A 13,397-nucleotide genomic window follows, 5' to 3' on the forward strand; every position below is an offset into this window, starting at 1 on the left:
GCGCACGCTGCTCTGCGCAGGTTCAAACTCTCGTGACAGCTTCCCGCGACGCACGTGTCAGTCGCAGAGTCGGAGCGCGGGGGTAAGCATCGTTGCTGCGTGGCTGGAATGGACGAGGTGGAACAAGCGACACGTTGAAAACGAAATGGTATCTTTATTTTGTGAATACAGTAATGTGTTGATAAATATTCGACTCTGTTTTCCTCGAGTTTATATACAGTTTGATCGATTTCCATCGATTCTACGGTAACGATAATATAGAATTGGTACATAGAATTTTGTTGGAAAATATGTGCTGTAGCTTTGCTGCTATGCACCAACACTGCTCGTATTGGTTCCTATGTGTCATTTCTCGAACACATTTAGTAAGTTGGAAAATATTATTACCGTGAGAATTGATATTGGTGCAAGCTGTACGTGCCTGTTATTTAAAAATCATTTTACACGTGCGCTGTAAAGTGAGAGTTACTTTTTCTTTTTCTTATTACTTCGGCCCACTGCGGGATAAAACATTGATTACACAGAGAACTTAAGATTGTTATGGATATACGTATGTAGACAGTTAATAATATACTATAGTTTCTATATAAAAAAAAAACCTAAACAAATCACAACAAATATTATAAATGGGCTTTGAAACGATACATAATAACTAAGTGGACTATAAAAACGTTGCGTAACTTGTATCATAAATTAACGGTATAAAAAAATGACCAACAGCAAAGGGAAAAGTAAAGTGCGTAAGAATAATAAATGCTACAAATACACGACGTGTGTGTATGCGCGGCATCGTGTACCTATTGCAAGTTAAAAGCTTCACGCCCATTAAATACACCGACATTAAGTGTTCGCGCTTGTAATACACCTACAGAATATTGTAAACGCGGTATGTTAAAACAAGTAGGTATTTAAAGCTATATTATATGTTATTCCATGTTTACGAAAACATTCCGCAGAGCTACAAAAGGCATGCAAACAATACACGTTTACATAAAATCGTTCAAACAATAAATATTCATATAATATGTATATAAAAAATAAAATCTGAACGATCTTGTACAGTTCACCCTAATCTAAAAGTTGATACTTCGTTCTGCAAGACGTAAGCACGCGTACATAAAGTTCGACAAATTTTTTAAAACTGAACCCTTGATTGTGATCGGTCTCAAAATTCTCTCCACCTTCTCAAAGACTGTTTCGAAACGAGCATTGAAACAACATTCAGTGAGTATAAAAAATATGGCAGTAACAGTCTAACTATTAAATTTCACGAGTAAATAACGACAAGCCGCGATGATTTAAATGAGAAACTGTAGATCTCGCCGCTATCCTCTAATAATCATATACTCGTGTTGAACTTGTTCTATATCCTCTTACGTTAAGTACGCTAGTCGATCACTATTTCCGTAAAAAATCCGACGATAAGTTCTTCTGCCGCGTTTTGTCTTATTCCGTTACTCCGCAGATTCAACAGCTTATTACAATAATTATTATCTCTTCGTTAGGGGATACTTGGTAATTCAGGGCGATTTCTATTTGTACTTAAGCTATATCGAAAAACTTAAGATATGTACAGATGTTGATCGTTCGTGTTGGCAAATTAATTCCTTCCATTTCCCTCTCGATACACTTATATAAAGAAAACTAAAAGCACACATTAGGCGTATGTATATCGTTAGAATATCGAACTTGAAATTTACTATTTCTCTACTGGGGATTGTACTGGTTGCGCGTTACGTTGCGTAACGTTTCTCCTTCGAAATACACGACAGTACTCCTACGGTTTACTGTCCATGCCGAGTATATCACGTATCGTATGAAAGTTTATGATAAATGAACATGTGTTTCGGGTCGAGTGTGCTGGAAATTAGATGATCATTGTCTTGATAACGCGTGTGAATCGAAACGAGCGTACGTTTTTACTACAGAAATTATATCCGTTCTCCATTTAAAAGGCGTCGCATCGAGGATGATTAAACACAGCTTTACAACTCGTTAAGGCACTGAATCAAAATATAAAGGGCTACCGTATTTATATACCGAGAATCTTCTTACAATTCATTACTAAGCCGAAGAGATTTGTTACTTCTATTCACACTATTCACAGTCGTATCCGGAATACGATGCAAAGTATGTGAGATAACTGAGCGAAAAGATATCGTCTCGAAAAATCTCTATGTATCATAGAGAATAGAGTAAATGATGCGTGTTAAACGCTCTTTTAGAAACGTTCCTCTCGATTTGTACTCCCTTCCGTTACACATAAACGTCATTTTGGTCGGATGCGCGCGTTCTCCTTACCTACGATAGCAAACAAGATTACAACTCCACGACGATACTCTCTCGTTTCATTCTTTCGCTCGAAATCCGCTCGGAATCGTCTTCGTTGTTCACGGAGTGAGAACATAATGGCCACGGGGACTGTTAATAATACAATCGCCGTGAAATGCATTCCATTGCCAAGAACGAAGCGCACGTCTCAGAAGTTTCGTTTCTAAAAGAATATACATAGCAGAATGGTATTTACACGTGTTAAATGAAAATCGTTTGGAATAGAGGATTCAGCTTTCCTAAGACAATGAGGATTGATCATTTTTCAATAAGCGTTCTGCGCTACTAGCACTCCAACAGATATAAGACAGTTCTCGGTTCAGGGTGTACTGGAACTTTAGTTATCGCGTGAATGTTGGCTAATGAGGGGGATCGAATTAATGAGAAAACGTCTGACAGTTTGGCAATCTTCCCTGAGCGTACTAACTTTATAGAACTAGGATATCGCGGGACAGTCTCCGGGCGAACTATTCTCAACTTAGATAGTAATAAAAAAAAGAAAAGGACAAGAAACGCGCATGGTCGGCTATTGACTCGTTTCGCGATAAATATTTAAGTAATTCGTTAAATACCTAATGCCACGATAGCATTGTATGTCATAGAGATTGTCCCTTCTCCTCGTTGTTTGATACCTGCGACTCCCACGGCGTCGACGCGTTCGCACATTGCCGACGGTCCTCTGAACGCTCAGAGTCCTCTTCTTGGGGCAGGAGATTCGTTCTCTCTTCCTCTTCCATTGATTTCTTCGTCGATGCAGCTTTCTTCGGCACGTAGCGGACAAGAATGTCTATGTCCGGGTCCTCATTCTGCTCTTCGGAGGGGCTTGTGATCGAAGACTGCTAAAATCCAACATTCCCCTTATTAGCTTCATGCGTTCAGTGCCCTAAATAATAAAGTTGTAACAACAAATCAACCTTGATCGGTGAGTTTTTTAGTCTTCCGTTGTGATCGGTGTACGGGGAAATGAATTTCGAGTGCGTGACTGGGCTGGCGCTGACGGGAGCAGGCGAGGTCGGGGCAGTTGCGCTATGAACGGGGGATTGGCCTCGATCTTTTTCTTTCCTACTTCCCTTCTCTTTATCGAGCGGTAACACTGGAGATTCTGGCACGCTGCGATCGTCCTCGTCCAAAGAATGCAACAACTAGAAAATCATGAGAACGTTTACGTGGCCGTTTAATTAATAACACTCTTACGCGCACTCAAACGTATAGGAATGCTCTACGGAATAATCAACCTTTTCCACTTCGTCGTCAAATTGCTCCTGACCAGGCAACGGATCTTTCTGGCTCCTTTCCAAAAGGGTGGCTCGCTTCGCGGCCAAATATAGAGACCTTTTAATTTTAACGTAAAACACTTCCGTTACAGCTCGAACCGAATAATCGGGAACAAACGTGTATCTCAGCATAGAATCCAGATTGATCGATTGTATGCTTCCCACTGCCTGAGGGTTCGTAATAGTCGGCGATTCCGCTGAAAAATCGGATACGTTAGATGATCCATAAATATCTTAGACGGGCGTGGTGAGTTTCAATAATCCTACCTATTCCTATATTAACGGTGAGCGCTTGGGAGCCGAAATACGTGAACGGGCCGCTTTCGAACATCATATTTTCTTTGCCGACCGTTACTTCGACTCGACCCTCCAATATTAACACGAAATAATCTACCGCTTTTCCTTGCTGGTAGATTACAGCCACCGGATCGTTTCTCGCTTTTTCACGGGATTTCACTTTGATATGATAAATAATATCTTGTTTAAGCAAACGACGCAAAATAGTTTCCGATATTGTATCATGCTTAAACGCGTCTACAGCTGTGGATTACATATTAGTCTCAGATGTATTTTAAGAGCATTTTTATATAAATCTCATATTTTCTTAAATCAAAACACTTCTTCCTACTTGTAGACAAATACTGAAACATGGCCAGTGTCAACTGCGGCGATATATGAATACGTTGGTTCTCTTTCTTCTCCGCGAACACGGTAAAGTCTCGTATTTTGTGCCTGGCTTGCCTTCTACGCTTAGTTCTGTTATCAGCTGCAATAGAAAAATATTTGTTATCAATTACGACGTTTATCATTGCAATCGATTCTAACGCTATTAAGTTACGAAATGATCCTACTGAACACATCAGTCTCGTCCATGATTTCAGCTTGGATCAATTCTTCTATAACATCCTCCAACGTCACCAGGCCTATGACTTCGTAAAACGGATCTCCCTCGCCTTCGTTATTCACTCTTTGAACAAATGCCATGTGCCCCTTATGGCCTGAAAGGATAATATATTTCCAATACAGCTCGATCTTTTCACACGGAAACGCATCGGTTGAAAGATACCAACCTTCTTTGAACTGCTTGAACATTATATCTAACGTGACGTCTTCGAAAATAAAGTTGCACTGGTTTCTATAGAACTGGCACAAAGTTTTAAGAGGCATATTGTCGTCGGGATCGACGAATGCGAGATCTTTAATGTAAAGCATCGTTACTATGTTCGTCCTTGACCCCTCGAATACCGGTATACGCGAGAAGCCTGAGAATGAAATATCAGTTAGATAATAGTTCTCTGATGAAAAGAATGTAAGGGATACTCTGGATTCACACCTGATTTCATTATCTCTGACACCGTTTCAAAATCTAAAACGGCATTGTAATCCAACATGTACACGTCCTCGATTTTTGTCATTACATCCGCGACAGTCTTCTTTCGCAATTCTAACGCACCGGCGATAATATTCACTTCATCTTTCTCTAAATCGTTATATCCTGTTGTCACCTACAAATAACGACAGTGATACAGTTACGATCCCATGTCTCGAAGTCGAATTATCAACAATGTCACCACATTATGTAAGTGGAGCACGCAGGCTAGGGATCTGGATATTAATTACACAAGTTACACTTTCATGTACTTATACACGTGCATGCTTACGCACGGGAGCGCGTGTATATCTTATAGAAATACGTTTTAACGATAAGTTCAACTCAAATTAGCACAGTATTGGTATGTAAAGTTATCTTATTTAAGTTTCACATTGATAAGTAATCTAACATGTACTCTGTGGCATGTGAAACCTTCGAGCAAAACGTCGGCAGATCGATATCTTACCTACATATGATTGAATTTGGATGTTAATGTAACTATCTGCCCTATCCATTTTCATTTCGATAAGGCCCATAGCGGTAAAAAGTTTGACAAGGCGTTTGATAATGTATACTTCAAATTACAAGCGGCGGCAACTGTATTCGGTATATGTCGTAAAAAAAATAATTCTCACCTTTACGAGCTCTTTCAAACGCTCGCGATTGTACACATTGCCGATTTCTTCTCCGAGAAGAACGTCTAAAAGCTTGCTGATGGGATAGCTCAGTGGGAACGTGATAATCATGGTCAATTTCGTAACGTAAATCGTTTTCGCCCCGATACACAATCCGTGTCTACTGCAGATCGCCTAGAAGAAGGGGCGTTATTGTAACAGAGCCACATGGCGCGCTGCCTTTTAATGTCTTTAGCGGATCGGTAACAAACAAATGATAGCGCTAAATAAAATTAAGTGTATCTTTTTGTAAATATACATACTTGTGGTGAAATTTCACCAAAAATTACAATAGCTAAGGTGGAGCAGATTACAGCAACTAATCCGGAAGTTAAGTCATCTAGCAAAATAGTAAAGATCGAATTCACCAAAACATTTGAGAACAAAATCGAACATAACAAATAATTCCCATGATTCCTCACTGGCTGTATTGTCCTTGCATATTGTCTTTCCTTCAATGTACAAACGATTAAAGAATTACGAAATTATTGTGAAATCATAGCCATTGAATTATTAAATCTACTCGACGGTAAGCAGAAGTACCTTCTCCGTTCCTGTATTGCACAGTATTTTCAGTTCGGTTCTGTCCATTGCCATTAATCCCAGGTTCAGGCCAGAGAACAGGGCAGAGAAACAGAGGCATGTTAAAACAATCACGATACCAAGCCAAAGCGGTAAGAATTTCTCGTACGTGTATATCTGTAAATAATTATTACTAATAGATACTTTCGATGCAATTATCGCCAACATTTCATCCTGTTTCTAAGCACAACTGGTTGCGAGACACGATGCTTACAGTCTTCCATGTCTCGGTGCCTTGATGTTTAAAAAGTAAACGGTCCGGGCCTTCCTTTCCATACACTGGTTGTTTTATACACACATAAAATGGCGAACCAAGTGGCAATTCAACGTCGATGGTTGCTGTATTATTCTGTACATTTTTCACCTATAACAACCACACGTTTTTAGCGACTGTTCAAGTAAGGAGTTAAAAAAGAAGAATCGGATGCTTACTGGGAACTCGTCGCTCTTTATTTTATCACAAATAGTACCCCTTTCCGCCGATACATCGGTGAAAGTGACCAAAGTGTCCTCTGTGATCCCGATACCGAATAATCGTATAACGGTCCTGCTTTTAGCCAATATCTCTGGGATACCATCATATGTGTAACTTGGATCTTTGGCTGCTGTTTCTATCCTTAGTCCTTCGATAAGTGCATCTTTATAGACCAGCTCCGTCATTAAATTGTCATCGTCATTGTTGCCAGAGTCTAATGAATTGGCACGCTGAGTTCGGAAGTATTTGCTGAGAATAAAACGCACGTGTCGGTACAATGAAAGCTGTAAATTCTTTTAAATAGCTTTAAATGCTCGAACCTTTGTGTACTTAACATATCATGTAATGAGACAATAGACACCGAGTACAAAATGCATCACACATAGGGAAAGAGTTTGCAAAAGTGTAAACTATTTCAGACAGAAATTCATTCTCTTTAAAAAATTAGGTGGTTTCCTATTTACAACAAATTTGACTAATTTCCACAGATGTGCAGATAATTATGGGTAAGTAGGTCAAGGTTACTGCTGTACCTCGAGTCGTAGTTAAAAACATAGTGGAGAGATTTATTTCAGTTCTCCCACAGTCACATATTACCTACTTATCTCACATTAATATATTATAAAAAATGGAGCTACTTGTTAGAAAACAATAAACAAAAGTAACGTTCAATCGAAGCATGATTTATCAGCCATGATATTTTATATGATAAGATATCCATAACTATTTCTCTCAAGCTTTCACTCCTCCATAAATGAATCCCTTAATATTCATGTAAACACAGCTTTATTAAACAAGATATTTAAATTCTTTCGAAATATGCATACTGGCAGCAGCAAAACAAACACAAAAATATTTCCGAATTCTCCCATGTACAACTTAACATCTATTAATCACAATGAACTATAATCTATAACACCAGTGTTTAGACACAACAATAGACTGCCTGAAACAAAGCAAACCCTTCCACACTAATTATAAAACTGATATTGTAAACATTCGGCGCGTATAGTACGCGCATAATCGTAATACCGCGGGGTAGGTGCTTTCAGCCTCTTGAATGAAAAAGGAGAAAAAACGCAATTATGCCATGTCATACGGCGGATATCTATAATTAATTGGCGAAAGAGAGGCAGCCTGGCTGAGTGACGCTCGGGCGATTAAAGCTTACTCGTATCGTAACGGGGAGCTGATAGTAAAGTTTCCTCCAAGATTGGTCCATGTTTCGCCGAATCCGCTGACAACTCGCAGACAGAAATAGATCCTGGTAACCTTAAAATTAGGAGCTTGGGCGAACTTGTATATCACGCGGTTCCCGCCCGGTTCGATCCAGATCGCGTCCAACCCGTTTTCTGGATCACAGTGGCCGGACGTAGGTGACCAGCGTAGAGAAACGTTGCCGTCGAGGCCGGTGCCAAGAACCTCGATCAGGAGGCCCGTGCCGACGGGCAGGCTCTTCTGCGCGTACGTTTGCCCCTCGGTCAAAACGCTCACCGATCTCACGCTCGGATTATCGGATACTTTCACTCCTGCAAACGCGTCGGCGTATACTAAATTGAATATCGCGAAAACAAGTAGCAAATGAGCCGCCGGTGTGCCTGAGCGGTCAACATGTTGCGCCATCATGCGACAAAGTGCACTGTGACAACTTTTACACGGTCGTTGGGTAGTGCTGTATTTATAATCTCGCATTCTTACACTGCGCCTGCGCACTTCCCGAATACCTTCCCGTTATTCGCTGGACTCGCTATCATTTGCTCGGCAGGTGGGGGGGAGAGTGTGACTCAAATTCGGATCGCGTTCACATTCCGTTAATGCTATAATCCATCTGCGCGTTAAATCGCTAATACGCCCTCCAATAACAGATTCGTACGTCTTTCTTAATTCATCGGGCACACATCGAATCCCTGGGAATCGATATTACCGAACCTTCGAACAATAAAACTGTATTCTGCGTTTCCAAAAATCACCCCCTCTCCCTCTCGTACCTTCCACTTTTTAACCTTGTGCGTTATGCCATGGATTTTTGAACACCCTGTAGACTGCAAACTGTAAGGACGAACGCATAGTTTTGCGATGACATGTACCTAATTGTTTGACTGAGAGTAGGCTCCCTATTCTTTCTTTTTTAATAAGTCACATGGATATTGCGTGTAATTTAATTTCCTTCCTTTTCAAACGTGCCCGACAGGGGGGTCAACTCGATCCGTGTGCGACTGTCCGCCACGTTCGAGTGGTAAACAGAAGGATATTTAAAGAGAACCGCTTGTTTTAGGCGGGAACCAGTAGTGGTGGCGTCTGCGCGTGTGCAACGTCACATAGTATGAATTTTTAATTAGCACATAAGAGAACTTTTCTAAATAATTCACGCCACTTTAAAGTTATACCGTTGCCGAGCTCTGCTTTATTTCACGCCTGCACAATGTCAAGTTAGTTTCCCTCCTTTCGTTTACGATTTGAAGAGGTTATGTTGCAACAAGTAACAAGGATCTTCTCTCTTCTACTGTGTTCTAGCAGCACTTGAATTGCAAGAACTATGTAATATCATCAAAAGATTCAAGTTTGAAGAATTGGAGTCAGCGGTGATACCTCATTTCCCTGAAACGTCATGGGCTAAGATAAGATCCGAATTGGTTAAGCATCACTGGCAATTCACAACGGCTAATACAGTTTCGTTGATTAAGTTAGCTATAACCGTAAGTTATCTGCGAAGATGCCTCACAGTTACACACGGGTTTTATTTTATTTTTATAATTTCCTATTCTCGTACTAGGCAGCAAAAGTTCCACAGAAAGTTCTAAGGGATCGCCTATCGTTGTTGAAACTAATCGGTAATTTTTTATTGCCTCTTACTTCCATTTAGTCCCTCATAAAATGATAATGTTTCTTACTCGTATTTCAGACATAAGTTGGCACAGTAAACGTCGAGCATGGTATGGGTATGCACTGGTAGGCCCTAATAAGTCTAAAAACTATCTAATAAGCAGGAGAATTCAGGATGATATAAAAGAGCATTTTCATGCACTGAATATAAAAATGGATGTGAATGTGAACACGCATGATGATGTTATGTATGTTTCTCTGAAAGAGAACAGAAGCAAAGGCCGAAAAAAGAAAATCCCAAATGTGGCCCCTATATATTTCGCTTTATTTATAGGCCAAAAGTATTTTTTTTGCACCAAGAAGAACATTCCATCGGATATATTAGAAGGGATACTAAAAAACATGGGATATAATAGCAGTAAGAAGCTTAACTTAATGGGCAAAGATCTGAAATCATTGAGCAAATTATGCTGGAAAAAGAAAGAGGGAGCATTGAGTTCCGAGAATATTAATAAATCTTTAATATACAAAGATGGTAGCCCTGATAAAAAGTAATACTCATTTTAAATTTCTTTCAAACAAAATAAAATTTCGAAGCTCCTCTCGTAAAAGTACAAGTATTATGTTTCGTACACTTTCTTCTAGGCCTACAGGTACAGATTTCACTCAGCACAAACAGCGAAAGAAATACGCGGAAATGTGTTTCGGCGATGACCCTCCCACTTTAGAATTACTTGTTATAAATGGACCAAGCATACCTCTGATACAGAAAGATGTGTCGTTGAAACTACCAAATGAAAGCATACGCGCAACGTGAGTGCTATTTTCATGAAACCGTAGCGATCTAAATCGAATACGTTATCTGTGAATTAATTGTGAAAGAATGTATCTCACTTTTCTGTATTTCAGATGGGAGTTTCGTAGTCGCAACATTTGTATATGTCTAACAAAATTGATAGAGCGACGAATACTTGCTACGCCCGTCCCTTATTATATATCGAATCTTATGGTGTTAGGTAAAAATAAATTTACAATTCGAAATGATTGACGATTTTGATGATCAAATGAAAGATAGCATTGACATACTGCAGGCGGAGCTTACTTCGTGTTTTAAGTTAATAGTCAATTGAAGAATCAGTGAATATTGTTATAATTACTTTATTTTAGTAGCATGAATTGAGTCTGTTTCTTCAATACTGTGCAATTTTTAGATTGACTTTAACAGTTACATATAAAATAAGGGGAGACCCCACCGTGAAGCCACTAACAAAAGACCAAATTAGGGATTTTTTGTTGCTATAAATAAACATATAGGGATTCAGATGATTCAGTCATTCCTGGGAGTGTGGGCCACTTTTTTTGCGGTGCTCCGGGAAGTCATTTAGTACATTTTTTCATAAAAAAAAACTTTCTAGCAAAATAAAGATTGCTTTAAAACTATATAAAAAATCCAAACCCTATATTTTTATTTACACGAACAAAAAATTCCCAACTTTGTCTTTTGTTAGTGATTTCAGGGTGGGGGGCCCCCCTTAAGATATTTCTAATTGACTTGGTACAAAATTGATAAGTAATATATTCTTTTTTAACCATATAAGATTTTATGATAGGACTGCCAAGGAATATTACTTAAAAAATTCTGTAAAAAGATATACAGTCATAACATTTATGTTCATATTTTAATGACTTTGCACTGCCATGGAAGTTCATTCTTATATATAATTTATTTGATGCTTTGTTGTAACATAACGATTGAAGTAAATAAAGTAATTTCATATGTAAAACTGGTGTCACGTAATACAAATAAATGTAAATTTATCAGTAAATACACCGAAGCACGTATGAATATTATAAAATTATGCATGCTTTCAGCTGGACATATCGTCGTCCAATTCGTCTTCCGATGTTAGATCCGGATCGTCAGCTTGCGACAAGCATTTATCGCAACGGCACAGAAACAAATATAAAGAAGATAGGGCTTTTTGTCTAGAGTGCCTACTTCTTTCCAGATCGCATTCGTCAAGGTAACTTATACATATCTCTTCTTCAGGTTGAATATCCCGTACTGCTTTCAAAACCAACACATTGTTTGAATAAGGGAATTCTACAATCGCATTTGGTACACAACTGTGATTCACTGCCGATTGAAGAACATAGAGACCAGAACCTTCGTTGTTTAAGAAAGATCCTACCGCTATAAATGATAGAAGCATTGGTAAAGTAAGAAATCGCAACTCGTATTTATACAAAAGAAAGTTAAATGTTTACTTTAGGGGAGGATTCTCCGATGACTTTGAGCTTCACATATGTTGTCAAGGTCATCATTCTGAACAACATTTCCCTCCAAACTTTTTGGTGCTCGGCTTTGGTTTACGAGATATTCGCAAAAAACTTGGCATAATTGTACATTGAAATCTGCCTATACATACATTACTAACACATCTCGTAAATCAAAGCCGAGCCCCAAAAAGTTTAGAGGGAAATGTTGTTCAGAATGATGACCTCGACTTGAGAATCCTCCTCTACAGTAAACATTTACCCAAAAGAATATACCTTCTTCCATTTCGTCGTAAATACGATCTATTAGTTTGTCAACTTGAATTCTTTCGTTCCTTGGCAACTCTAGTCCAGATACCTCTCTGACCCAACGACTGAACGAGCTGGTTCCAATTCCTTGACCGTTTGTACCTATCAGAGCTAATAGGCTCCTAAACCCACGTGGTGTGAACCACTGCAAATTGAAATTTTAAACAACGCACATTGCAACATAACGTCTTCCGATTCGTATTCGCGCTACGTACATCCGCCGTGAATTCTACGTTTAAAGCCTTCTGCATCATTTCTCTGAGTACATCGATCTGTCCAATGAATTTCTCCTCCAGCAACTTGTGCGTGATTTGATGTATATCATTGACGGCATAGTTGCAGAACTGTGAGAAAGTGGAAAGTACACTCTCTTTATTACTGGCTTGATTAATGAGCGCTACCATTCTAGCTGGCAGCATTATCGTTCCTGACTCGGGTGGGTAATGCATTTGCTTCCATGTTTCGTTCAGCTGCACGAGGGGATGAGACTCGTAACTCTCTCTAGTGTGCAGGCACAGCGTGCTGTGATATCTATAATCAGAATGCATAGGACCATTAAATCGTCCTATCGTTCTTAACGGCTTGTCGCGTATTTATGAATATTACTTTGAGAAAGCTTCATTTTGGCATTCAACGCTACAATACTTTGTGCCACATTCGGGACATTCTGTAATTAAATCCTTCTTTGTTTCACAACATTCTGGATGAGGTAAAATAATTGTTGGATTCCCGGTTAATCTACGTACATTCTCTTCCGCAGTTTCTAAAGGTCTTAAGCAATTGTCGCAGGCTAAATATCCGTACTCTAAGTTCCAAGAGAATTGACAACAAACTATAGGTCTCTCTTCCAGAATCGTATCTCCGTCTTTATACGGACGAGTAGCAAAAAGACCCTTGCCCTGCAATACATAAAAAAAAATCTGTTTATTTAAAAGGAACAAATTACGTTTCACTGTGGAAAGTGGTACATGAATTGTTGAACATGACCGAGAACCCACAAGACGATAATCGTAAGACAACACAGCAGTGGATCGTTTAATTATAGCCTACCTTTTCACTGTTAATTAATCGGACTTGAAAATCATTGGAATCCATGGCAATTCGATTTCCGCACCAAAGAAAACGCAATAACAAGATGTTCTGCACTCAAAAGAACATGTGTTCTTTGGCTGTCATAATCATACTACGCTAATCAAATTACAGTTGAGGCGCAAGTGTTCGACGGGAGAAAGTGTACACCTTAATATCGCGAAATATTTCGGGAAAGACGTAGAAATAGA

The 13,397-nt window shown here is 39.2% G+C and overlaps 3 protein-coding genes across 6 annotated transcripts; 1 reads left to right on the forward strand and 2 right to left on the reverse strand.

Annotated features, from left to right (window-relative positions):
• Positions 1 to 134: 134 nt before the first annotated feature.
• Positions 135 to 8,533, reverse strand: Uex (metal transporter uex). Of its 3 annotated transcripts, XM_076822409.1 has the most exons (15): positions 7,880 to 8,533; positions 6,666 to 6,957; positions 6,448 to 6,597; positions 6,195 to 6,350; positions 5,915 to 6,103; positions 5,613 to 5,786; positions 4,939 to 5,110; positions 4,676 to 4,867; positions 4,457 to 4,603; positions 4,234 to 4,371; positions 3,873 to 4,145; positions 3,567 to 3,802; positions 3,246 to 3,473; positions 2,904 to 3,170; positions 135 to 2,494 (listed from the first exon to the last, which is right to left on the reverse strand). In XM_076822409.1, exons 1-14 carry the CDS (start codon positions 8,398 to 8,400, stop codon positions 2,928 to 2,930), a joined length of 3,111 nt encoding a protein of 1,036 aa, XP_076678524.1. In that variant the 5' UTR covers positions 8,401 to 8,533; the 3' UTR covers positions 135 to 2,494; positions 2,904 to 2,927. The 3 variants fall into 3 exon arrangements, with proteins under 3 accessions (XP_076678524.1, XP_076678525.1, XP_076678523.1); XM_076822410.1 differs by having other exon boundaries at positions 135 to 3,167; XM_076822408.1 differs by having other exon boundaries at positions 135 to 3,170.
• A 153-nt stretch (positions 8,534 to 8,686) lies between these two features.
• LOC143374363 (uncharacterized) lies at positions 8,687 to 11,090 on the forward strand. 2 transcript variants are annotated; one of them, XM_076822480.1, is made up of 6 exons: positions 8,687 to 9,137; positions 9,223 to 9,404; positions 9,482 to 9,539; positions 9,611 to 10,082; positions 10,177 to 10,344; positions 10,441 to 11,090. In XM_076822480.1, exons 1-6 carry the CDS (start codon positions 9,131 to 9,133, stop codon positions 10,577 to 10,579), a joined length of 1,026 nt encoding a protein of 341 aa, XP_076678595.1. In that variant the 5' UTR covers positions 8,687 to 9,130; the 3' UTR covers positions 10,580 to 11,090. The 2 variants fall into 2 exon arrangements, with proteins under 2 accessions (XP_076678595.1, XP_076678597.1); XM_076822482.1 differs by having other exon boundaries at positions 9,226 to 9,404.
• Positions 11,091 to 11,236: 146 nt separating this feature from the next.
• On the reverse strand, positions 11,237 to 13,347 carry Smyd5 (SET and MYND domain containing, class 5). Its single transcript, XM_076822470.1, has 5 exons — positions 13,168 to 13,347; positions 12,724 to 13,016; positions 12,333 to 12,648; positions 12,085 to 12,262; positions 11,237 to 11,725 (listed from the first exon to the last, which is right to left on the reverse strand). The coding sequence occupies exons 1-5, from the start codon at positions 13,210 to 13,212 to the stop codon at positions 11,400 to 11,402; spliced, it is 1,158 nt and encodes a 385-aa protein (XP_076678585.1). The 5' UTR covers positions 13,213 to 13,347; the 3' UTR covers positions 11,237 to 11,399.
• Between the last annotated feature and the right edge of the window lie 50 nt (positions 13,348 to 13,397).

This window comes from Andrena cerasifolii, chromosome 10, assembly GCF_050908995.1.
Source record: "Andrena cerasifolii isolate SP2316 chromosome 10, iyAndCera1_principal, whole genome shotgun sequence".
In the NCBI taxonomy this organism is placed as follows: Eukaryota; Metazoa; Arthropoda; class Insecta; order Hymenoptera; family Andrenidae; genus Andrena; species Andrena cerasifolii.